Genomic DNA, 25,669 nt, shown 5'->3' on the forward strand with positions numbered 1-25,669 from the left:
TATTTAGGACAAGGTTAAGGGTAGAGAAAGCTTGTTGGACACTAAGAAAGCTTTGTTGTAGAGCATTTAACACAAAATCCGGGGAAGGGCCAGCTGAGTATAAGACTGTATCATCTGTATATAAATGGATGTGAGAGCTTCCTACTGCCTGAGCTATGTTGTTGATGGAAATTGGGAAGAGCGCGGGGCCTAGGATCGAGCCTTGGGGTACTCCCTTGGTGACAGGCAGTGGCTGAGAAAGCAGAATATCTGACATTATACACTGCACTCTTTGAGAGAGGTAGTTACAAACCGGCCCAAAGACCCCTCAGAGACACCAATACTCCTTAGCTGACCCACAAGAATGGAATGGTCTACCGTATCAAAAGCTTTGGCCAAGTCAATAAAATATCAGGACAACGTTACTTAGAGTCAAGGGAAATGGTGACATCCCATTGAGGACCTTTAAGCTTGCAGTGACACATCCATAACCTGAGCGGAAACCAGATTGCATTCCTGAGAGAATACTATAGACATCAAGAAAGCCATTCAGTTGATTATTGACACGTTTTTTCAACACTTTAAACAGGGCAAAATAGAAATAGGCCTATAACAGTTAGGATCAGCTTTATCTCCCCCTTTAAATAAAGGACGAACCGTGGCTGCCTTCCAAGCAATGTGAACCTCCCCAGAAAGGAGAGACAGGTTAAAAAGGTTGGAGATAGGCTTGGCGATAACAGGGGCAGCAACCTTATTTTAGTGCTTTTTCCTATACAGCCCCCTTTGGTAAGACATAGGGTTTGACATTCCTTATTTATTTACTATAGATCTTAACCTGAGTCTCTTTCTCTTTCTCCTCCAGGTGTAGCAGTGCTGGTGTCCCCAGATGTTCCTCTTCAGGTGGGAATGGAGAGCCAACAGCATTTTTGCCTGCAGACTCCCTCCAGCCTGGAGCGCACCCCGCTTCAGTACACTGTGTGTGTGGGCCACAACATCAGGGCTGTACACCAGGAGGCGCTGCAGCAGCTCTCATCGCCCAGCAGGGAGCTGCCCAACATGGACGTCTTATGGTACAACTTGAGATGCCTGTGCTTTAACTCAGCAGTCGCATAATTGATGCATAACGCATTGATGTCAAAAACGTATGCATGTGATCTCAAGTTCGAATTTCGGTCTACTTGACCAAATATCTATCTGTCTGTCCATCCGTCCCCCATCCAGGTTGCCTTTCTGGAAGCTTCTGGCCAGTGTGGACTCAGGGCCAAAGGTAGAGAGGGAGTTGAGGACCTTCTCCAACCGTCTGAGGAGACACCAGCTGGGAGAGGGGGCCATCAGCCTCAACGAACATTCCACCGCCCTCCTCGCCGACATGGTATGTCCCTTATCTCCTCTCCTTACGTCAAAGAATTAAACCCAAATGGTTACCATTATAACGAGCAGTTTCTAATTAACTACCTGGTAAGCAGCGGCCTGAAAAATAAAGTGTTACCGTCTCCTCCTCCCTCATCTTCATTTTGACCCTCCTAGGTGTTTGATTGACAGTCGCTGGACCCAGGTTTGAGTCCTGCTCGAGGCTACCCCCAAAAAGGTTTTTCAAAATAAGGGGTAGTATAGCAAACTTTATTAGCCCAACAGCACCTCACAAACAAATTGAGAGGTTCGGATGTGTGTTTGTGGTGCCAGGACAACAACCCCTCCCTCAACGTGAGCAAGACAAAGGAGATGATCATGGACTACAAGAAAAGGAGGGCCGGACACGCCCCTCACATCGATTGTGCTGTAGTGGAGCGGGTCGAGAGATTCAAGTTTCTTGGTGTCCACATCACCAACAAACTATCATGGTCCAAACACACCAAGAAAGTCGTGAAGAGGGCACGACAATGCCTTTCCCCCTCAGGAGACTGAACATGTTTGGCATGGGTCCCCAGATCCTCAAAAAGTTCTACATCTGCAACATTGAGAGCATCCTGACCGGTTGCATCACCGCCTGGTATGGCAACTGCTCGCCATCCGACCGTGAGGCACAACAGAGGGTAGTGTGTACAGCCCAGTACATCACTGGGTCACACTTCCTGCCATCCTGAACCTATATAATAGGTGGTGCCAGAGGAAGGCCTAAAGAATTGTCAAAGACTCCAGTCACCCAAATCATAGACTGTTCTCCCTGCTACCACACGGTAAGTGGTAGAGGAGCGCTAAGTCTAAGTCCAAAAGGCTCCTTAACAGCTTCTACCCACAAGCCATAAGACTTTAATCATGAAGAATGCTCTCGATGGTGCAGCTGTAAAACCTTTTGACGATCTGAGAACCCATGCCAAATATTTTCAGTCTCCTGAGGGGGAATAGGTTTAGTCGTGCCTGCTTCATGACTGTCTTGGTGTGCTTAGACCATGTTAGTTTGTTGGTGATGTAGACGCCAAGGAACACTACAGCCCCGCCGATGAGAATGGGGGTGTGCTCGGTCCTCCTTTTCCTGTTGTTCACAATTATCTCCTTTGTCTTGATCACGTTGAGGAAGAGGTTGTTGTCATTGCAGTCATGAGTGAACAGGGAGTACAGGAGGGGACTGAGCATGCACCCCTGAGGGGCCCCCGTGTTGAGGATCGGCGTAGCGGATGTGTTGTTACCTACCCTTACCACCTGGGGGCGGCCCATCAGGAAGTCCAGGATCCAGTTGCAGAGGGAAGTGTTTAGTCCCAGGTTCCTTAGCTTAGTGATGACCTTTGAGGGCACTATGGTGTTGAACGCTGAGCTGTAGTCAGTGAATAGCATTCTCACAAAGGTGTTCCTTTTGTCCAGGTTTGAAAGGGCAGTGTTTAGTCCAATAGAGATTGCATCATCTGTGGATCTGTTGGTGCGGTATGCTTATTGGAGTGGGTCTAGGGTTTCTGGGGCAGTGGTGTTGATGTGCGCCATGACCAGCCTTTCAAAGCAGTTCATGGCTACAGATGTGAGTGCTACAGGTCGGTAGTCATTTAGGCAGGTTACCTTAGTGTTCTTGGGCACAGGGACTATGGTGGTCTGCTTGAAACATGTTGGTATTACAGACTCAGACAGGGAGAGGTTGAAAATGTCAGTGAAGACACTTGCCAGTTGGTCAGCGCATGCTCGGAGTACACGTCCTGGTAATCCGTCTGGCCCTGTGCCCTTGTGAATTTTTACCTGTTTACTTCTAATGGACGGTAGCGTCCCACCTGGCCAACATCCGGTGAAATTGCAGGGCGCGAAATTCAAACTACAGAATTATACATTTTTTACTTTCATAAAATCACAAGTGTAATACAAGTAATACATCAAAATAAAGCGTAACTCCAGCCGCTGTGTCAGATTTCAAAAAGGATTTACGGCGAAAGCACACCATGCGATTATCTGAGGACAGGGCCCCACATACAAAAGCATGAAAAACATATTTCAACCAGGCAGGTGCGACACAAAAGTCAGAAATAGCGATATAATAAATGCCTTACCTTTGATGATCTTCTTCTGTTGGCACTCCAAAAGGAGTGGTCCTTTTGTTTGATAATGTCCTTCTTTATATCCATAAAAACTCAGTTTAGCTGGGGCACTTCAGTCAATTATCCACCCAGTTTCCGTCCATCAAAATGCATACAAAATTAATCCCAAACGTTACTAATAAACTTTTCCAAACAAGTCAAACAACATTTATAATCAAACCTTAGGTACCCTAATATGTAAATAAACGATAACATTTAAGACGGAGAATCGTTATTGTCTTTACCGGAGAAAAATACAAAATAACTCTTCCACGCACTTGGAAACACTACACACAAAGGGAGCCAACTAGAAAAACTACAATTTTCACATCTAGGGGAAGCTCTAGGAACTGCAAATTGGGAGATTTTCGCCTTCAAATAAAAGTGACAGCCGTTGAAAACAGTGGTAGGCTGAATTTAATTTTTTTGGGATGGTTTGTCCTCTGGGTTTTGCCTGCCATATCAGTTCTGTTATACTCACAGACATAATTCTAATAGTTTTAGAAACTTTAGAGTGATTTCTATCCAAATCGACCAATTATATACAAATCCTAGCTTCTTGGCCTGAGTAACAGCCAGTTTACTTTGGGCACGCTTTTCATCCGGACGTGAAAATACTGCCCCCTACCCAAGAGAGGTTAAAGGTCTTTCTCAGAACACCTGCGGAGCACAGTCTGCCGGAGCAGCTAATGCTCTCATGCATGTTTCAGTGTTACTTGCCTCGAAGCAAGCATAGAAGTTATTGGTAGGCTCGTGTCACTAGGCAGCTCTCGGCTGTGCTTGCCTTTGTAGTCTGTAATAGTTTGCAGGCCCTGCCACACCCGACAAGCGTCGGAGCCGGTGTAGTACGATTCAATCTTATTCCTGTATTGACGCTTTGCCTGTTTGATGGTTCTTTGGAGGCCATAGCGGGATTTCTTATAAACGTCCAGATTAGAGTCCCGCTTCTTGAAAGCGGCAGCTCCAGCCTTTAGCTCAGTGCGGAAGTTGCCTGTAATCCATGGCTTCTGGTTGGTGTATGTACGTACGGTCACTGTGGGGACAACGTCATCGATGCACTTATTGATGAAGCCAATGACTGATGTGGTGTACTCCTCAATGCCATCGGAGGAATCCCGGAACATATTCCAGTCTGTGAGAGCAAAACAGTCCTGTAGCTTAGCATCTGCTTCATCTGACCACTTTTTATTAATCTAGTCACTGGTGCTTCCTGCTTTCATTTTTGCTTGTAAGCAGGAATCAGGAGGATAGAATTGTGGTCAAATTTGCCAAATGGAAGGCAAGGGAGAGCTTTGTACGTGTCTCTGTGTGTGGAGTAAATTTTTTACATTTTTTTGCACATTTATGCTAATAGAAATTAGGTAAAACTGATTTAAGTTTCCGTGCATTAAAGTCCCCGGCCAGTAGGAGTGTCTCCTCTGGATGAGTGTTTTCCTGTTTGCTTATGGCGGAATACAGCTCATTGAGTGTGGTGTTAGTGCCAGCATCGGTCTGTGGGGGTATGTAGACAGCTACGAAAAATACAGATGAAAACTCTCTAGGTAGATGGTGTGGTCTACAGCTTATGAGATACTCTACCTCTGGCGAGCAAAACCTCGAGACGTCCTTAGATATCGTGCACCAGATGTTGTTTACATAAATGCATAGGCCCCAGCACCGTGTCTTACCAGAGGCTGCTGTTCTGTCCTGCTGATAGAGTGTATAACCCGCCATGTTCTTAATGTCGTCAATCAGCCACGACTCGGTGAAACATAAGATATTACAGTTTTTAATGTCCCGTTGGTAGGATGAGCGTGTTTTCAGTTCGTCCCATTTATTTTCCAGCAACTGAACGTTAGCTAGCAGGGTTGAAGACATGGGCAGATTAGCCACTCGTTGCCTGATCCTCACAAAGCACCCTGATCTCCTTCCACGAAATCTGCATTTCTTTCTCCAGCGAATAACCGAGATCTGGGTCTGGTCGGGTGTCTGTATTATATCCCTGCCGTCCAACTCATTGAAGAAGAACTCTTCATCCAGTTTTAAGTGAACAATCGCAGTTCTGATGTCCAGAAGCTATTTTTGTCATAAGAGATGTCCTACAGTCCTACTCATATTTTCTATGCATAGTCACTTTACCCCTACCTCTACTAAGCCTTGTATGCTCTACAACATCCGCAGAGTACGACCCTGCCTCACACAGGAAGCGGCGCAGGTCCTAATCCAGGCACTTGTCATCTCCCGTCTGGATTACTGCAACTCGCTGTTGGCTGGGCTCCCTGCCTGTGCCATTAAACCCCTACAACTCATCCAGAACGCCGCAGCCCGTCTGGTGTTCAACCTTCCCAAGTTCTCTCACGTCACCCCGCTCCTCCGCTCTCTCCACTGGCTTCCAGTTGAAGCTCGCATCCGCTACAAGACCATGGTGCTTGCCTACGGAGCTGTGAGGGGAACGGCACCTCAGTACCTCCAGGCTCTGATCAGGCCCTACACCCAAACAAGGGCACTGCGTTCATCCACCTCTGGCCTGCTCGCCTCCCTACCACTGAGGAAGTACAGTTCCCGCTCAGCCCAGTCAAAACTGTTCGCTGCTCTGGCCCCCCAATGGTGGAACAAACTCCCTCACGACGCCAGGACAGCGGAGTCAATCACCACCTTCCGGAGACACCTGAAACCCCACCTCTTTAAGGAATACCTAGGATAGGATAAAGTAATCCTTCTCACTTGTTGGTTAAGGGCTTGTAAGTACGCATTTCACAGTAAGGTCGTATTCGACAAAAATGTATTTGATTTGATATCTTGGTGTAACAGCGTAGTTGTTGGGTTGTGCTGGTCAGGTACTACCCCCCGGTGTCTGCAATACTTTGACATCTCATTAAAACAAATACATCTGTAGGAAGAAAAATAGTCCTATGCCCCCGGCTGATAGTCGGACAGCCGAGACGTTTGACTGAGGCTGGGCTAGGCGGGGCAGGGAGCCAAGAGAAACTAGTTTAGTTGAAACTGACACCTAGCTAGTGCAGTGATCTGCCTCAGCTACATGGGAGAGGAGTCGCCAGTTCATCTCCTGTTATTCTAAATTCACTGTCTATCATAACACACCAGGTTTGCGTTCCATCTCCACAGTCACTTTCCCACAGATGGAAGGGAGATGGGGAGGGAAGATAGAGAGTAGAGAGTAGAGAGAGAGAGAGAGAGAGAGAGATGGGAAAAGAGAGAGGGAGCGGATAGAGGGACATAGAGGGTGTGAGATGGAAAAGACAGAAACAGAGAGAAAGAGGGAGAGAGGGAGACAGAGGTGGAGAAAGTAAGGAACGGAGAGATAGACCAAGAAGTGAAATAAAATAAGGATAATGGAGAAAGAAACATTGCGAGAGAAAGAGAAGGATAATATTTTTTAGATTCAGAACAAGAGCGTCTCTTAAGCGGATTTAAAGTTTTTTTTTCAACTTGATCAAAGGGCGTTCTACAGTTGCTGAGGCCACCCAGTTCACTTTGCTAATAACGTAAAATAATCCAAGGGTACAGTTAGCGTATGGAAACTTTGGCACGATTGGCAAAGTAGCGTAAGTGTGAATGTGAACGGCAACAATGAATTGCTGCAAGGACTATGCTTCTCTCTCGTTATATTTTTACAAGTATTCATGAGTTATCAGTCAAGCCACAAGTTTTATTTTCTAGTTTCCATATTAGCTTTATACAACGGACTCTTGAGTTGGAACAACCACTTGGCGTAGAGCGAATTGGGATATAAATAGGACTGCCAGGTTTCTGCCTTTATTGCTGAAAAAACTCTGTGTAATGCAAGGTTGGCCAAACAAAATACAATCGGATCATACATTTTTGTCAGATAAGCATTATTCAATTGTACTTTTACATTTTAGTCATTCAGCACAGGCTCTTATAGAGAGTGACTTACAGCTAGCTAGTATGATAAATACTATAAGGGACTAAAGACTTTATAGAGCATTCATAAAGTCTTTATAAGCACTACATATCGGTAGATATTTCTCAAATAATTTACAAGCTACATTTACAAGCTATACTCAGTCCTTACATCTGTTGCTCTGTCAAATACGGTACAACCCTTTTTCCACCCTTCATTATATTTGCTTATGAAGTGTCTACATAGGCAAAAAGTGTAATAATTACTGTGTAATGGTTGACCTCATGGGGTCAAGCTCAAAAGGTCAACTTTTATAAAAAGGCTTTCTTAGTTATGCCATTACATAAGCAGAAATCCCATTCGCCCTTTTTTTCTCACGTCTCATCACCAGATTATTAAATGAGATGTTAAACAGTCGAGGTCATATCGCCATAGTTACATCTTTACTTAGTAGTTATAGCAGCCACAGAGTCAAAAGGCAGCATGAGTCAGCTACTTTACTCAATAGTAGAATTTAGAATAGTGGAACTTCTGTTCTTTTCAACCAATGGTGTCCTTCAGTGTCCCTTTCTTGGTTATTTTTCAACAGTAGTATTATTGTTATTTGATACTGTAGCTGTTCCGTAACATGTCTTACTTTGAAATGTATTTACTGAAGTGATGAAGATTAGGTCTACCTAAACAAGTAACTTCAATAAAAAAATGGAAACTTTGTCAGTAAGCAAAGCGGCAACATCTTGTTTTCAATCAGGTCATAATTTTCAAAGAGTAAAGAAAAAGAAAGAGAAGAAAAGTCCGCTCACTGATTTGCTGCTCCCAAACGCAATTTTTGTTATGAAGCTTAGGTGATATGATCACAGTGTTTGGACCGTCTTCTTCAGTTCCCAGTTCATATCCTGCATTGTCTCTCTTCCAGTCTTCTGCTCCAATATCTCTTTCTCTCTCCCTACAGGACCAAGACTACCTCACCAGCAGGAAAAGGGGGACATCCAAGAGACAGACCAGGGACTTCAGGGACCTCTCACTGATCAAGCTTCTAAACATTTCCATCACCCTGTCCCCGTTCCTGAGCGTGGACACCACCCAGTTCCACAAGTCCCTGCTGGACGGCACTGAGGCCTATTGGCTCAGCCTCCCCGTAGCCCCACAGGGGCGACTGGTAAGCAGCCTAGCCCAGCCAACCTTCACCTGCTCTGGGGAGTGGTGGACCTCTACACTCAGAAAAAAAGGATTACAAAAGGGTTCTTTGCGAAGGGATCGGATTTTATCATGAACCGTTTTCATCTGAATAACCCTTTTTGGAAGTTTTTTTTGTAAAGGGTTCCCCTATCGGGACAAGTCGAAGAACGCTATATGGTTGTAAGTCGCTCTGGATAAGAGCGTCTGCTAAATGACTTAAATGTAAATGTAAATGGTTCTACTTAGCACCGTTTTTTCTATGAGTGTAAATGGGTGATCCATTGGACCAGAGGGAGGTGTCCGTTGTGATGGGGTGGCGGGTGGTTGTTATCTGGAAGATGAAAAGAAAAACTGTCATCCTTGCATTTGATATTTATTGTGGTGTTTATTTCCTGCTTGTCCTCTTCAGGTATTGTCCAAGTCAGGCATGTTCTAATGTTTTAAGTATGTAAAGGCCATACAATGACATATCGCCCAATCTACTCTCTCTCTTTCCAGGTGCCTGTGCTGACCCAGTGGCGAGGGCAGTTCTGCGTGAAACTGAACATCAGCAACCCAGAGGCGGTCAGCTGGTTCCTGGACCGGGTGGGCTTGCTGCAGGCCCGCCTGGGCATGGAGTCCATCCATCTGGAGGGGGCAGAGGGGAACCCGCTGGACCTAGGCGGGGGAGACCAGTATATTGGCCAACTGGCAGATGTGGCAGCCAGGATAGAAGAGTCGGCTATCATGAATGCAGGGACAAGGTGAGGGCTGAGGGAGGACACACACACACACACTCACACTCACAATACACTGACAATATGCATAACTATCATCTATCTCTCTTCCCCCAGGTCGAGCCACAAGCCTGTGTTTGTGCGGATGCCTCCTTTGCAGTCTGACTGGAGCTCCTCTGGACTGAAGGGCCTCATTCCCTCCTTGCTGCACCACACTCTGCTGGGGTACAACTTACTCATTCCCGACGCAGTAGGTAATACCACAGCTACTCACCATCACTATACCGTCCGTTCAGATTGTTGTACCAAAGACACTCACACTCTTGCTAGTGATCAAGCAAGCAAACGAGTGAATGTTGACTCACTCACTCATTCATTTGCTCACTCGCTCTATTCATCAATCAATTTATCAATCCATACCTTTAAGCAGAACTATCAGTCAGTTATACCCTGAAATAGTCTATAGAAAACAGTAAGTCTGGGGCCTCCCGGGTGGCGCAGTGGTCTAAGGCACTGCATCGCAGTGCTATCTGTGCCACCAGAGACTCCGGGTTTGAGCCCAGGCTCTGTCGCAGTTGGCCGCTACCGGGATATCCTTGTCTCATCGGGCGCAGTGCACGCTGACCAGGTCGCCAGGTGCACGGTGTTTCCTCCAACACATTGGTGCGGCTGGCTTCCTTCCGGGTTGGATGCGCGCTATGTTAACAAGCAGTGCGGCTTGGTTGGGTTGTGTTTCGGAGGATGCATGGCTTTCCACCTTTGTCTCTCCCGAGCCCATACGGGAGTTGTAGCGATGAGACAAGATAGTAACTACTAACAATTGGATACCACACAATTGGGGGGAAAAAAAGGGTCAAATAAAACATTTAAAAAAAGAATACATTAAGTCTGATTCAAATGCTCACTGCTTTTACATTGTTTGGCTAGTCCTGCATAAAGGGAAAGTTCAGCCAAAGTACATGTTAGCATATTTGTTTCCTTGCCCTGAAAGCAGTCTATGGACAAGGAGGGACTGCAATCCACACTTTAGTTTAGTTACGGTCTTGTACCATCGCTGCAACTCTCGTACAGACTCAGGGAGAGGCGACGGTCGAGAGCCATGCGTCCTCCGTAACACGGCCCTGCTTCTTGACACACTGCTCGCTTAACCCGGAAGCCAGCCGCACCAATGTGTCAGAGGAAACACTGTACAACTGGTGACCGAAGTCAGCTTGCAGGTGCCACAAGTAGTTGCTAGAGCGCGATGGGACAAGGACATCCTGGTTGGCCAAACCCTCCCCTAACCCGGACGATGCTGGGCCGGCTGTGACACACTGGGATCGAACCCGGGTCTGTAGTGATGCCTCAAGCACTGCGATGCAGTGTCTTACACCGCTGCGCCACTCAGGAGGCCGCCCAAATCATCTCTTGAATGAATTGTGTTGATCAATGACTTGATTTGAAGTTATTTTGAGATGGTTTGGTCATGGGTTCACTGCTATTTCTGCCATAAAGTCTGCAGTCAGACCTGATTCTATTTAAATTAACATCCATTGGACCACCTTTGATATTCTGGACGACTGCATATTCCCAAAGGTGAAACATCCTTGGACTTTGGCAAAAAAAAAACATATTCCCAAAATACTCTGAATTCCGGTTAGGGAACATATCAGACAACTATTTACTTTGATGTTGAGAAAACAGAAATGTGTCAGAGAGAGGAAGGATAGATGGGCTGGAAATCACACTAACTTCTATCACCCTCTCAGACTAAAAGGCTGTATTAATAACTGTTGGATTTCACGCCTTCAGTGAAATGTCCGTCTACCTCTACAGTATATGGGCATAGCAAGCTGGTTTGCTAAATTCTAACTCTCTCTCCCCCCACACCCTTCCCCTACATATTCCTCCCCACCCCCACCCCCCGCCCATCTCTTTCTTTCTTTCTTTCTTCCAGGTGGTTCTCTATCTGGGGACCTGGTGACTGACGAGGAACTGTTCATCAGGTGGCTGCAGATTGTGGCCTTCCTCCCCGTCATCAGCTTTGAGACACCTCCCTGGGTCTGTGGAGAAGACCGGGTGAGTGAACACCACCCTCACAAGACACCATAAAGTCTCCAAATAGGGTTTCAACATTCCCAGGGTTTTCAAAACTCCTAGTTCGAAAATGCAACCCTGAACCGTCATACACTCAAACACCCAAAATGTTCAGACCTCCTGGAAGACTACAATATTTGGGACTTTAGACCGAAGACCTTTTTACATACTCACCACCACACATTCCTAACACAGTTGTGAGGTGGGGAGTGAATTTGGCCAATTCGATGTGCTGGAGAGATGTTCTTTCATTCTTATAGGATCGTTTAGCTAGTGTGTTTAGGGTTACGGTGTGTGCTCTTGTCAGTGGAGGCCTGATATTCTGATAGTGTGTTTATTGATCCAGCAGCCTCTCCCTTTGCCTCTGGGTCACTCAGCGCTTTTCACACCGCTTTCGTCCATCAGTCCATCTGTCTGTCTTTTTGTCAGTCACTTTTGTGTGTTTGTGGAAGTGTTTAGAGTACATTGAGCAAATTGTCCCTGGGTCTATCCAAACCTAGGCCTTTCTCTCTCTCCCTTCCTCTCTCCCCTCTCTCTTTCCCAGCATGATACTGGATCACTCCCCGTCCTTACCTCTCTGATGGACATCAGAAATATACACTTCACCTAGTGGGCAAGGAAAACAAGGGATTTAGGGCTCCAAGGGTAGTCTCAGGGTGTCAGGTCACCAGGGGCGGACTGAAACAATAATTCAGGCCGGGAATTTGACTCCATCCCAGGCCACCCTGTTCACGCAAACCACCAGACCTCTAATTTTGTAGGCTAACCCTATTTGTTGATGTAACGGGTTCCAAGCTAGTTATAAATTTGGCCACTATGTTCATCTGGGAAGAAAGCTTTCCATATTACAAAATACAAACACTTGGGACTGACCAACATGTAGCCTATCTGAACACTGAGTTTTCAAGGTATGCTACGGCTGTGGGTGCACCCTCATAAACTCACTCGGAATACACCTATCATAGCACACACAAATGTACAAGGCTAGACACACAAAACAATTAGCCTACACGTTTTAAAAAGAGAATGAGATATACAGAGTTATCTCAAATGTTCAAATGATTATCTTTATGTTCAAGCATCAAGCATATCAAAAGTATCAAAAAACTTCACACACACACATTCACAGAACGTGAACATAAGCTACAACAATGTAAGTAAGTATAATACAAAAGTTGAAAAAGCACTCCTCTACAAAAAAAATGAGATTACAATGTTCCCTCACTGGTGCCCATAAAGCCAACAGCACACAATAAACACATCTATACACTGAGTCAATGAAATTGAACATTGGCTACAAAACTGCAGGTAGAATATGAAAGTCCAAAAAACATGCCTCTGTACAAAAGCTTTAACTCACAGCAAATGTTCTTTCACCCTTGTCAGCCTGTTAAGGAAGAGTCATAACATAGCTCCTTCAGAGTAACCAGGAAGTAATTACCACTAGTAACAATATAAGCTCAAAAAACTAGCCATGATTGTCGGCAATGTTTTCCAAGTTATATGCTGCTTCGTGTCTGTCCTCTGTAGCTAAGCCCACATTTTCCAAAAATTTTAACTACATCAATCACACGTTCCATGACCTGCCTCCTCTTTCTGACCTGGTCTCGTTGAACTGACATTTGCTTATCACTCAGAAGGGTACGGATTTGCTGGCTCTAAGGAAAAAGGCTTATGTTCACTTTCTGATGGGCATGTTTCCAGGCCTCCTTTGACAAATGCACTATCACTGACTGAAGGTTTTGCGAATGCAAGACATACTGAGCAGAACAAGGAGTGAGTTACTTCCTTGTATGTCAGCCATTTTCTGTTTGTGCCATCGTTGAAGTGGAATACATTGTGAATGACTCTTTGAGGGGTTTGTTTTGGGTGGTACTGAAAAAAGAAGTCAAAATCCTTGGATTGAGGACGGGCAAAGTAATCAAATTGATGTTCAGTGCTTTCGCTGTCCCTTTCTATTTTCTCTGTACTGGGCCCTGAACTTGAAGAAAATGCTCTATTATCATACTCACAATCATTAGTGTATCAGTAGGCTACATTAATACGGCTCTGGAAAAAATGAAGAGTGGCCTCTTAATTTGGAGTGGTCTCTTAATTTTTCCCAGAACTGTATATAGTTGTAACTTGTAATGCTGGTACTAATGGCGCTAATGATCTTTGTCATTACCTGTGTTGTGTCACGTTCATGGATGTATTATGGATACGTTACTGTAGCCTGTTTCTCTGTACAGTGTATGTGCACTTTCCCTAGCTTATGTGGCATGAGTCATGACCGAATGCTGGCAAGTCCATAGTTTAGGTTTACTATTTTTTACTAGTTGAAACATATTGCCTTCAATGTCATATTATGATCGCTATGTTGCACTCATTGCTATGGTATAATTCCTCCGCGAAGACGTAAGACGTGTCACTATTATTAGCTAGGCTACTTAGCTAGTCATGGCAAGAAGCTTGGCCCCAGTGATGTACTGGGCCGTACACACTACCCTCTGTAGTCACTTGCGGTCGGAGGCCGAGCAGTTCCCATACCAGGCAGTGATGCAACCAGTTAGGATGCTCTCGATGGTGCAGCTGTGGAGCCTTTTGAGGATCTGAGGACCCATGCCACATCTTTTCAGTCTCTTGAGGGGGAATAGGCTTTGTCGTTCCCTCTTCACAACTGTCTTAGTGTGTTTGAACCATGATAGTTTGTTGGTAATGTGGACACCAAGGAACTTGAAGCTCTCAACCTGCTCCCCTACAGCCCCGTCGATGAGAATGAGGGCGTGCTCGGTCCTCCTTTTCCTGTAGTCCATAGCCATCTCCTTTGTCTTGAACACATTGAGGGGGAGAGGTTGTTGTCCTGGCACCACACGGTCAGGTCTCTGGCCCCCTCCTTATGGGCTGTCTCATCGTTAGCGGTAATTAGACCTACCACTGTTGTGTCATCGGCAAACTTGATGATAGTGTTGGAGTTGTGCCTGGCCATGCAGTTGTGGGTGAACAGGTAGTACCGGAGCGGACTGAGCACGCACCCCTGAGGGGCCCCCTGTGTTGAGGATCAGCGCAGCAGATGTGTTGTTACCTACCCTTAACACCTGGGGGGCGGCCCGTCAGGAAGTCCAGGATCCAGTTGCAGAGGGAGGTGTTTAGTCCCAGGGTCCATAGCTTAGTGATGAGCTTTGAGGACACTATGGTGTTATCACTGAGCTGTAGTCAGTGAATAGCATTCTCACATAGGTGTTCCTTTTGTCCAGGTGGGAAAGGGCAGTATGAAGTGCAATAGAGATTGCATCATCTGTGGATCTGTTGGGGCGGTATGCATATTGGAGTGGGTCTAGGGTTTCTGGGATAATGGTGTTGATGTGGGCCATGACCAGCCTTTCAAAGCAGTTCATGGCTAGAGACATGAGTGCTACAGGTCGGTAGTCATTTAGGCAGGTTACCTTAGTGTTCTTGGGCACAGGGACTATGGCGGTCTGCTTGAAACATGTTGGTATTACAGACTCAGTCAGGGACAGGTTGAAAATGCCAGCTGATCTGGAATTGTTTGAAGATGGACGTACCATGGATCATTTAGCTATTTAAAATGCATTGAATATCACGTTCATAAATGGCACAAAAAAAAGACATTCCTTCTGATGTATTTTTTTACAAAAGTTTTGAAGTGTCTGTCCAATATCTAGGAGATATAAGAAAGGTCAGGAAAAATGTGACCGACTGTCTTGATTCAGTCTTATGTAGTAGCAACATTTGAAATAGTGTTTTTTTTATATTGGATAGAAGTAGAGACTCAGAGCTTGAAAAGGGTATATCATACACTACAGTTGAGGAACAATGGGAAAGTAATTCTGCTTTGAAAGTTGATAAACTTGTAACCTCACTTTTGAGAAAATGGCCCTTGAACGTTTTGGTACACCTACTGGAGAGCACTTCTTTGTCTACACCAATTCAGCATTGTTCACACCCTCTTAAGCCTTAGCCCCACCGAGCTCTTTAAGGATTCACTTGAGGCCATGTACTAAACAACCAAATATGTCAAGACTAAAGGCTGGTTTATACTACGGGTGTCTTCGTAAATTCAATCTGGAGTGCCAGAGTGTGGTCAGAGTGCGCTTTGTGCGTTCGTAAACTCAGAGAGTTGTCAGATTGTCCTTTTGTAAATTCAGAGCGAACACTGGACGCTCTGGCCGAGGAGTAGGGTTGATCCAAGCGTTCTGACCTAACAACAACAGTCAAGCACCCAAGCTAACTGGCTAATGTTGGCTAGTTTGCTAGCTACTTCCGGACACAAATGAGGGAACAGCTCACTCTGACGATTTTACTAGTTTTTATGTTATCCAGAGCGTTGGTGACTGCAACTGTGCTGCTGTTAACAATTTAATTACTATTTTTTTGCCAATGTTTACTGACACCGGCCATATTCAACGGGTGTTGAGCTTTTGTAAATTTGTCAGTTATTCTGTGCTCTGGCACACTCCGACGAGTGCTCTGAAATCGGAGTAGATAGCCAGAGCGAATTGTCGCAGTGACATTGTCGCAGTGACATCATGAACATTACCGACACATACTCACCCGCTCATGTTATAGACAGAAGCGTGGCGTACGGGAAGGTTCCTGGCTTTTTCTGTGGCTCAACCAACTAGGCTCGTAATTGAACAATTTTATTGGTATTAATAACAGATGACATACAAGTGTGTTATTAAGGCACTAGTGGGGGTCGTAGAGCAAAATAGGCCAAATTGTTAGTTTTCGTGTCTCATGGTCTGACAAACAAGTTTGTAGCTCGGCCACCTTCCACCACAGATGCGGAAGACCAATATAGGCGGATGCAGTGGATAGACACTTAAGCGTCAATAGACACTTAAGGATTTTAGGTTGCACAAGAAGTTGCACAAATTGTACTTTATTGAAGAAACAATGTCTGAATTGGAAAGAAATGTGGTATGGGAGAGTAATTTCGTGTTATTTGGAAGATGTTATATTAACTTTGCATTTCCCAAAATTGGTTCTGGGGACCCGACGGGATGCACGTTTAGTTTTTTGCCCTAAGCACTACGCAGCTGATTCAAATAATGAACAAGATCAAGCTTTGCAAAGTGCTTTGTTTTATAGTGATATTTAAATTGTCTATCACACGTTGCGGCATTCCATATCACTTTCATTTACAATGTGGAAATTAAATACAAGTTAGTCTTCAATAACTTTATTTTTGCAGAAGAGTAGCTTTGATGTAGGCATAATTTGTCTTAATTGCAACAACAAAAAATTGGTGTGCAATTAAAAATGTATTCACTAAATCATCGTAATTGACAAGTTACATTTCTGGTTGAATAATTTTATTTCAGTTGTAAAATGTAATTCTTCCACTTGATCTTTTTCATATTTCAATTTTGTTGTTCCTAATAGAGATGTAATTTCACTGGGGCGGGATTTTGAACGCAGACAATTACCATTTCCCATGCCATTTCCTCTGTATAGTATCAAGAAGGCTTGACACGGAGCTCCTCGTAATATCCCTTTAGTAGTGTGTTAAGAAATCCAGTGGTAACCTGCAGGGAATACACTACATGGGTAAATGTATATGGACACCACTTCATATTAGTGGTGACAGGTGTATAAAATAGAGCATACAGCCATGCAATCTCCATAGACAAACATTAACAGTAGAATGGTCTGACTGAAGAGCTCAGTGACTTTCCACATGGAACCATCATAGAATGCCACCTTTCCAACAAGTCGGTCAAATTTCTGTCCTCCTAGAGCTGATCCAGTCAACTGTAAGTGCTGTTATTGTGAAGTCGAAACGTCTAGGAGCAACAACGGCTCAGCCTTGAAGTGGTAGGCCACACAAGCTCACAGAACGGGACCGCCAAATGCTGAAGAGCGTAAAAATAGTCTGTCCTCGGTTGCAACACTCAATACTGAGTTCCAAACTGCCTTTGGGAGCAACTTCAGCACAATAACTGTTTGTCGGGAGCTTCATGAAATGGGTTTCCATGGCCGAGCAGCTGCACACAAGCCTAAGATCACGGTGTGCAAGGCCAAGCGTCGACTGGAGTGGTGTAAGGCTCGCCACCATTGGACTCTGGAAGAGTGAAAGTATGTTCTCTGGAGTGATGAATAATGCTTCACCATCTGGCAGTCTGATGGACGAATCTGGGTTGCAAAGTGCCAACTGTAAAGTTTGGTGGAGGAGGAATAATGGTCTGGGGATGTTTTTCATGGTTCAGGCTAGTTCCTTTAGTTCCAGTGAAGGGAAATCTGAAAGCTACAGCATACAATGACACTCTAGACGATTCTGTACTTCCAACGTTGTGGCAACAGTTTGGGGAAGGCTCTTTTCTGTTTCAGCATGACATTGCCCCCATGCACAAAGCGATGTCCATACAGAAATGGTTTGTTGACATCGGTGTGGAAGAACTTGACTTGCCTTCACAGAGCCTCAACCCCATCAATCACCTTTGGGATGAATTGGAACACTGACTGCTAGCCAGGCCTAATCGACCAACATCAGTGCCCGACCTCATTAATGCTCTTGTGGCTGAATGGCAGCAAGTCCCCGCAGCAATGTTCCAACATGTAGTAGAAAGCCTTCCCAGAAGAGTGGAGACTGTTATAGCAGCAAAGGGGGGGACCAACTCCATATTAATGCCCATGATTTTGGAATGAGATGTTTGACGAGCAGGTGTCCACACCATTTTATTCATGTATTGTACGTAAGAGGTGGCTATGTTTTCCCTTCACCAAAGCACAGTGGCCGTGGCCGAAATCATTCTATACTACTTCGACTATATACGGTGTACTAACCATACTACATACTTTACTGAACAGAACATGTACAGTGGGGCAAAAAAGTATTTAGTCAGCCACCAATTGTGCAAGGTCTCCCACTTAAAAAGATGAGAGAGGCCTGTAATTTTCATCATAGGTACACAACTATGACAGACAAAATGAGAAAGAAAATCCAGAAAATCACATTGTAGGATTTTTAATGAATTTATTTGCTAATTATGAAAATAAAATAAAATAATAAAATAAATAAAATAAGTATTTGGTCACCTACAAACAAGCAGGATTTCTGGCTCTCACAGCCCTGTAACTTCTTCTTTAAGAGGCTCCTCTGTCCTCCACTCGTTACCTGTGCCCCACTGTAATTTATTGGTCCTATGTTTCATGAGCTGAAATTAAATACATTTTCAATACGCACAAAAGTGTATTTCTCTCCAATTTTGTGCACAAATTTGTTTACATCCCTGTTAGTGAGCATTACTCCTTTGCCAAGATAATCCATCCACCTGAAGCTAATTAAATGGCATCATCATTACACAAGTGCACCTTGTGCTGGGAACATTAAAAGGCCAGTCTAAAATGTGCAGTGTTTTCGCACAATGCCATCGATGTCTCAATTTTTGAGGGAGCGTGCAATTGGCATGCTGGCTGCAGGAATGTCCACCAGAGCTGTTGCCAGAGAAATTTAAGGTTTATTGCTCTACCGTAAATAATTTACTTTGAGAATTTGGCAGTACGTCCAACCAGCCACACAACCGTAAACCACATGTAACCATGCCAGGCCAGGACTTCCACATTCGGCTTATTCACCTGTTGGATCGTCTGAGACCAGCCACCCAGACAGCTGATGAAACTGAAGAGTATTTCGGTCTGGAATAAAGCCCTTTTGTGGGTAAAAACTCATTCTGAATGGCTAGGCCTGGCTCCCAAGTTGGTGGGCCTATGCCCTCCCAGGTCCACCCATAGCTGCGTCTCTGCCCAGTCATGTGAAATCCATAGGGTCTAATGAATTCATTTCAATTGACCGATTTCCTTATATGAACTGTAACTCAGTAAAATTGTTGCATGTTGCATTTATTTTTGTTCATTATATTTCAGAATACTGTTTAGTAGAAACGGAACAAACACACAAAGTATACAGAACAATAAGAACACCTGCTCTTTCCAGGATATAGACTGACCAGCTGAATTCAGGTGAAAGCTATGATCCCTTATTGATGTCACTTGTTAAATCCACTTCAATCAGTGTAGATGAAGGGGAGGAGACGGGTTAAAGAATATTTTTAAGCCTTGAGACAATTGATAGATGGATTGTGTATGTGTGCCATTGAGGGGGAATGGGCAAGACAAAATGCTTAAATTCCTTTGAATAGGGTATGTTCAACATACTATTGCTTATCCATACTAAGAAGTTGTCATATAATGCACAATTGGGTTGTTCCCTGCAATTAATTCATTTTGGAACATCCCCTTATTTGATTATTAGCTGTTGTGAAACACACATTCATCTGAAAAGAAGATTATCTTCCTCAATAATGTGCAGCGAATTCATACTAGATGAAAGCCCAAATGAGTATGACATCCTGGCATTTAAAACATACTCCATTAAAAAAAATGATATCTCATAAAACGTTCTGTTTTTGCATACCCAATGAGCCTACTATTCAGAATGCAAGTAAGGGTTTTCAGCTAGGCCCAGTGGCTTTTCGGGGGTTAATGGTGGGTGGGGTGATAGTGTTGGGGTTTGGGGGTTGTGGTAGTGGAAGCGAGGGGTGGAATTGTCTGGATTGGGTGGCTAGGTTTTGCCTTAAGCAAAGCACAGTATCTTTTTAGACAGGATAGAGGGTGAGGTGATGATGGTGGTGAAAGAGTGTTTTCCCCCCTTCTGTCAATGGGAGCAATCGGTTGGCCCCCTCCCTCCCTCCGGCCCAGTATCACCTGTGGTTAGGAGTCCATCTGGTCGACATTAGGGCCTTCCTCTAGATTTATGACTCTCTCACTCTCGGGCCATGACGCGAGCCACTTCGGCAGGAATGATAATGAATTTGAGGACAAGTCTTGGAAAAAGACTTTATTACCGTCATTAAGGTTCCCATGTGTAATTGACTAGTGTGACAGGGCTGAGGGAGATCAACTCATTTTTCCACGTTTGGGAAGCGAAGAGAGGGAGAAAATATCCAGAGAGAAACATCATTTGCATGACAATTATGGAGAAATGGGACATGTGAAAATATTGGTCAGTTAGTGATTGAGGGACTGCAGTTTTTCCATGTCGGTCCTTGGCTGTATCTCAAATGACACCCTTTTCCTCCATATGTGGTTCTGGTCAAAAGTAGTGCACTGTATGGGAAGTAGGGTGTCATTTGTGTCTCAGAGAGCTTGAATTAAGTGGTGTTCTGCTGGATATATAACACATGACAAATTACAGTAGGTATGTCAGACTGCTATTATTGTGTTGTCGTGAGAAATACCTTGGACTACCTTTATTTTCCATAGTGTGCGTGTGTGTTTGGGTGTATTTGCATTGGCCATCATAGTGTGTGTGTGTGTGTGTGTGTGTGTGTGTGTGTGGTGTGTGCGTGCGTGCGTGCGTGCGTGCGTGCGCGCGTGCATGTGCGTGCATGCGCAACACCCTTCAGAGACTGTTACATCAATCACCGTTTTGAGTCCAAATAGGAATACAACCATGGTTTAAACCGCATGCCTGTTTTCTCAATTAGAGCTCCAGTCTTAGCCAGGCTATGATTCTTCCACATTCATTTCGACAAATGTTTTCCCCCCCTTGTCAAAATACATAGTTTTATGGTTGTGGTTGGGTTTTGTTTCCGTCACGGGAGACTGGAGAGGACGTTAACCCGGGTGTGTGACCCTTCCTGGAATGTCCGAGAGGTTTGGCCCGAGCCGGAGAGAGGAGACGGACACTGTTAGACCACAATGTTAACAATGCTCTGTTCTTTATTCCTGCATGTCTGAGAAGGACAGCTGAAATTGGCCCACCTCTCTCTCAACTCAAATGCATTTACAGGTCTTTAATGTACACTGAGGACCAGTTTCAGCAGCCAGATTAAGCTCTGGACTAAAATACATGCTCAAAGAAAAATCTCCAGAACAGACATGTTCAACTTCTATTTTTGATTTACATTTGATTTAGTTGTCAACTAACCTGAATTCATGTGAGATCAACAGAACATGTCACCATGTCATTGGATTTAGGTTCAAAGTTGGATGGGGGAAGAAGAAAAAAGTCCCTTACGTTAATGACTTTTTTCAAATTCAATCAGTTTCCCACGTTGTTTCAACGTCATTACATTATATTTCTTTTGTTGAAATGACTTGAAAACAACGTTGATTCAAATCAGTTTTTGCCCAGTGTGAAAGGCTAAATCTGGTTTAAGACTGGCCCTCAGTACTGCTTAGAGCTTTGGCAGTTCCAATGATTGTTCAAAAGTATGTTGTTTCTGTGTATTTCTATGTGATTGTCCCTCCACCCTAGGTGCTGAACTTGACGCGGGCTCTCATCGCGTGGCACCAGGACTTTGTGGTTCCACTGGTGACGAGGTATGCAGAGGACTGGATGACCTCGGGGAGCCCAATTTACCGGCCCCTGTGGTGGCTCAGCCCTGATGACCCCGCGACCTTCACCATTGATGACCAGTTCCTCATCGGAGACGAGGTGACCGAATGACACTCAGACGTGGCATTGTTTTATACTTGTTCTGATTCTGCTGGTTAAGATTGAAGGACGCACAGCGATAATAAACATTATTATTGCATAAATTCTGGTACAACTTCTCCGTTTATAAAGCCCTCTTGCACGAACTTCAGCCGTACCTTACTTCATTGTTAACCTACAGACCCGGTCCCAGAGATGGCCAACTCTGGAGATCCTTTTGGGAGTTAGGTAGATCTGCATTTCGTTTTTTTATTTTTACGTTACTTTTTCAGTGATCTCCAGAACTCTCTCAAATTGGATGTTTTGGTACCGCTAGGGTAACTTTAAACTGAGAATAGTTTTTATTTTTCTTATGGTCGTTTCATGAAGCTACTTTTCTTAAATTGCTTGTAAATATTGTATGTTTTTATTGCGTTGGAATTGTACATTTGTATGATTGATTGCAGGGTACTTTTTGTAAAAGAAGCATGGGTCTCAATGAGGTTTTCCTGTTTAAACAAAAGGTTCAATAAAAAAACATATTTTTAAATATGCCGTTTGGGGCCTACTGAAGGAGACCCCCCCGGTTTCCAAGTGTAAGAAAGAGGCCTAGGGCCTCAGTATTCATCTCAGACAGTCTCCTGCGTGGATTCCACTTCTAACACCAACGTCAACTAGTGGCCAATGCCATCCCAGAAGACTGAGGCCCTAGGCCTCTTTATTACAGTTGATGTCAGAAGTGGGATAGACATGTGTTGCATGCTCCTATCACTCCCATAGATTTTTAGCTAGCGGCGGTGGCTAAAGTTAGAAAATGTTTATAGTGGTTTAATGAAAACCAAATCATGGAGTACAGTTTCTCCTGGCAGATAAACTACTTTCAGGGTGAGGAACCATCTAACATTAAGTTTTAAAATACTGAACTTCTCCTTTAATGTGTTGTTGTTATTTTTATGTTTTTCCAGGTCCTTGTTGCCCCGGTAATAGAGAGGGGGACAGTACGGAGAAATATTTACCTGCCCGACGGGGGCTTTCAGTGGCAGGACAGCCGCAACGCCCAGGTGTTCGACGGGGGAACTCTCTTGGAGGACTACCCTGTCGCCCTCGAGGAGGTTGCCATTTTCTTACGGAGGAGATCTTGAGGCTCAAGTCACGTGATTTATACGTGACCTATCCGGATACTAGTTTCGAATCTTTTATTTTATGTTTTACTCGTGCTGTTCTCAAGTTGCACTTTTCCACAAAGACAATTGACAGAGGCTCAAGACTTCTTCTTGAGATTAGATGTGAATATTTTTATACTTGCACTTTACAATTCAGAACGATTTGTATTTTATTGACGTCGTTTTCTTCTCTCTTCTTCCTTTTTTAAACTTTAATCTGCTGTACCTCTCGGCTGATTGTTTCAGGACTTCTTTTTTGTTTCTTCTAATCATTGCTGTTCTTGCTTTTTTGTATCTAAGAAAGAAACCTATGTGTTTACATATGATTCATTTTTGACGTTTAACTGCTGCCGGTTCTCATGGAGACATGGAGTACCAACGCATGCCCCTCGTTCGCTTAAAAAGAAAAGATATGAATTTCTAAAGAAGACCAAACGAAGGAAAAGAAACAGAAGAATATGGTTTCTGCTAACGGAGAGCCTGGAAGGAATGAATGAGATGTTTGCTTAATATGAAAGAGGCTGAAGCAGCTTGGTATGTCTCTTTCATTCTTTGGAACAGCTTTTACTTGACCTAGGCTTAGAGCTGATGTATGATGAATGTACCTCAACTTCAGTTTTTTCATTGCTTTACTACGCTAACAAGTCTCTCAATCAACACTTACACACTTCAAGACTTCGAGACACCCCTTCCTTTAAAGCACTTATTTTTTCAACTCATGCTCAAACAATATGCAGAATATAATGCTAATATTCTTTATTGTACTTTACAACCTTAACATACACTACTTGACCAAAAGTATGTGGACACCTGCAGGTCAAACATCTCATTCCAAAATCATGGGCATTAATATGGAGTTGGTCCCCCCTTTGCTGCTATAACAGCCTCCACTCTTCTGGGAAGGCTTTCCACTAGATGTTGGAACATTGCTGCGGGGAGTTGCTCCCATCCAACCACAAGAGCATTAGTGAGGTCGGGCACTGATGTTGGGTGATTAGGGCTGGCTTGCAGTCAGCGTTACAATTCATCCCAAAGGTGTTCGATGGGGTTGAGGTCAGGGAACTGTACAGGCCAGTCAAGTTCTTCCACACCAATCTCAACTAACCATATCTGTATGGGTCTCGCTTTGTGCACGGGGGCATTGTCATGCTGAAATAGGAAAGGGCCTTCCCCAATTGGGCCTTCCCCAAGGAAAGGGCCTTCCCCAAGGAAAGGGCCTTCCCCAATTGTCAAGAATGTCATTGTATGCTGTATCATTATAATTTCCTTTCAAAAACAGCCCCAGACCATTACTCCTCCTCCACCAAACTTTACAGTTGGCACTATGTATTGAGGCAGGTAGCGTTCTCCTGGCATCCTCCAAACATCCATCGGACTGCCAGATGGTGATGCGTAATTCATCACTCTAGAGAACCCGTTTCCACTGCTCCAGAGTCCATTGGTGGCGAGCCTTACACCACTCCAACTGACGCTTGGCATTGCGCATGGGGATCTTAGGCTTGTGTGCTGCTACTCGGCCATGGAAACCCATTTCGTGAAGCTCCCGACAAACACTTCCTGTGCTGACGTTGCTTCCAGAGGCAGTTTGGAACTTGTTAGTGAGTGTTGCAACTGAGGACAGACGCTCTTCAGCACTCAGTGGTCCCGTTCTGTGGCTGTCTGCTGGATTTTTTACACTTGTCAGCAACGGGTGTGGCTGAAATTGCTGAATCTACTAATTTGAATGGGTGTCCACATACTTTCGTATACATAGTGTAGCTTTTCAAGCTCTATTCTGGTATAAGCAACCCATTTGAGTGCCTTTTTTATACATGAACTTGAACCTAAAACCACTGTCCCAGCAAGAGCATGCACCATACGCAACAGATGTTGCTTATAGCAGCTTAGCCCACTCAAACCTCCTACTCAATATGCTGTCTGTCTTAAAAATGTTTTAATCGTATGGTCATGTTTTACTGGCACTGCTGCTGTGTTGGTGTGCTCTTTCGTGGTAGCCAGAGGAAGCTCTAAAGAAAGACGTCGGGCTCTAAAGGTGGACACCAGTTTAATGGAGATTCAAATAAGACAGGGATGTCCTGGGTCTATTATAACCCTGCCCCCCCCAAAAAAATAAGGTGCCCCAAAGTACCTGTATATGTCAATGGTTGGAAACACCTATGTACTGTTTGCGCTGTCATAGCAACCGTTGCAGCACAGTTTAGATGCAGATTAGAATGACTATTGTCAAAGAATGCAAGCCCCTCCCCCAATTGTATACAGGGTGGATCACCATTGAGACCAGGATCTCATTTGCAAGGGAGCCCGGTGAACAGGACACATACAATAAATGATATCAATACAATAAGAGTCATCAAAACAAACAACTCACATATCACCTCCCCTTAAACTCAATCTAAACTGTCCAATTCAGACAAGCGAGTCTCATTTCAAGGTGGCCTGAAGGTTATTCCATGACCTGGGGGCATAGAAACATACAAACGAAAGGCATTTTTACCCAGGTCAGTGGAGACCCGCGGGACCTCTAGAACCAGCCAGTCCAGAGAGTGCGTCTGAAAATGGCTGGATCTCCAGTTAATACGGGAGCTGAGTTAGAAGAACCGCTTTATATACAAAAACATGTAGCCACCGCTGGGCCCTTCTGGTAGTCAGAGGCTCCCAGTCAACAGAGCTGTAGATAATGCAGTGGTGTGTAAAAAACATTGATAAAGCGCAGTGCTAAATGACAGACTGATTCGAAAGGGTTTAAAGCAAAGGCTGCATGTAGATTATATCGC

General features: G+C 44.4%; 1 protein-coding gene across 1 annotated transcript in view; it reads left to right on the forward strand.

Annotated features, from left to right (window-relative positions):
* The window catches only part of si:ch211-236l14.4 (SITS-binding protein), an 84,256-nt gene extending 59,023 nt beyond the window's left edge, over positions 1 to 25,233 (forward strand). Inside the window, exons 3-10 of the mRNA XM_029668859.2 lie at positions 842 to 1,049; positions 1,201 to 1,351; positions 8,291 to 8,497; positions 9,016 to 9,260; positions 9,351 to 9,487; positions 11,170 to 11,291; positions 21,574 to 21,753; positions 22,698 to 25,233. Coding sequence (XP_029524719.1) covers positions 842 to 1,049; positions 1,201 to 1,351; positions 8,291 to 8,497; positions 9,016 to 9,260; positions 9,351 to 9,487; positions 11,170 to 11,291; positions 21,574 to 21,753; positions 22,698 to 22,874 — 1,427 coding nt within the window. The 3' untranslated portion in view covers positions 22,875 to 25,233. The remainder of the gene's footprint in view (positions 1 to 841; positions 1,050 to 1,200; positions 1,352 to 8,290; positions 8,498 to 9,015; positions 9,261 to 9,350; positions 9,488 to 11,169; positions 11,292 to 21,573; positions 21,754 to 22,697) is intronic.
* Positions 25,234 to 25,669: the final 436 nt, after the last annotated feature.

This window comes from Oncorhynchus nerka, linkage group LG9a (genome assembly GCF_034236695.1).
Source record: "Oncorhynchus nerka isolate Pitt River linkage group LG9a, Oner_Uvic_2.0, whole genome shotgun sequence".
Taxonomy (NCBI): domain Eukaryota; kingdom Metazoa; phylum Chordata; class Actinopteri; order Salmoniformes; family Salmonidae; genus Oncorhynchus; species Oncorhynchus nerka.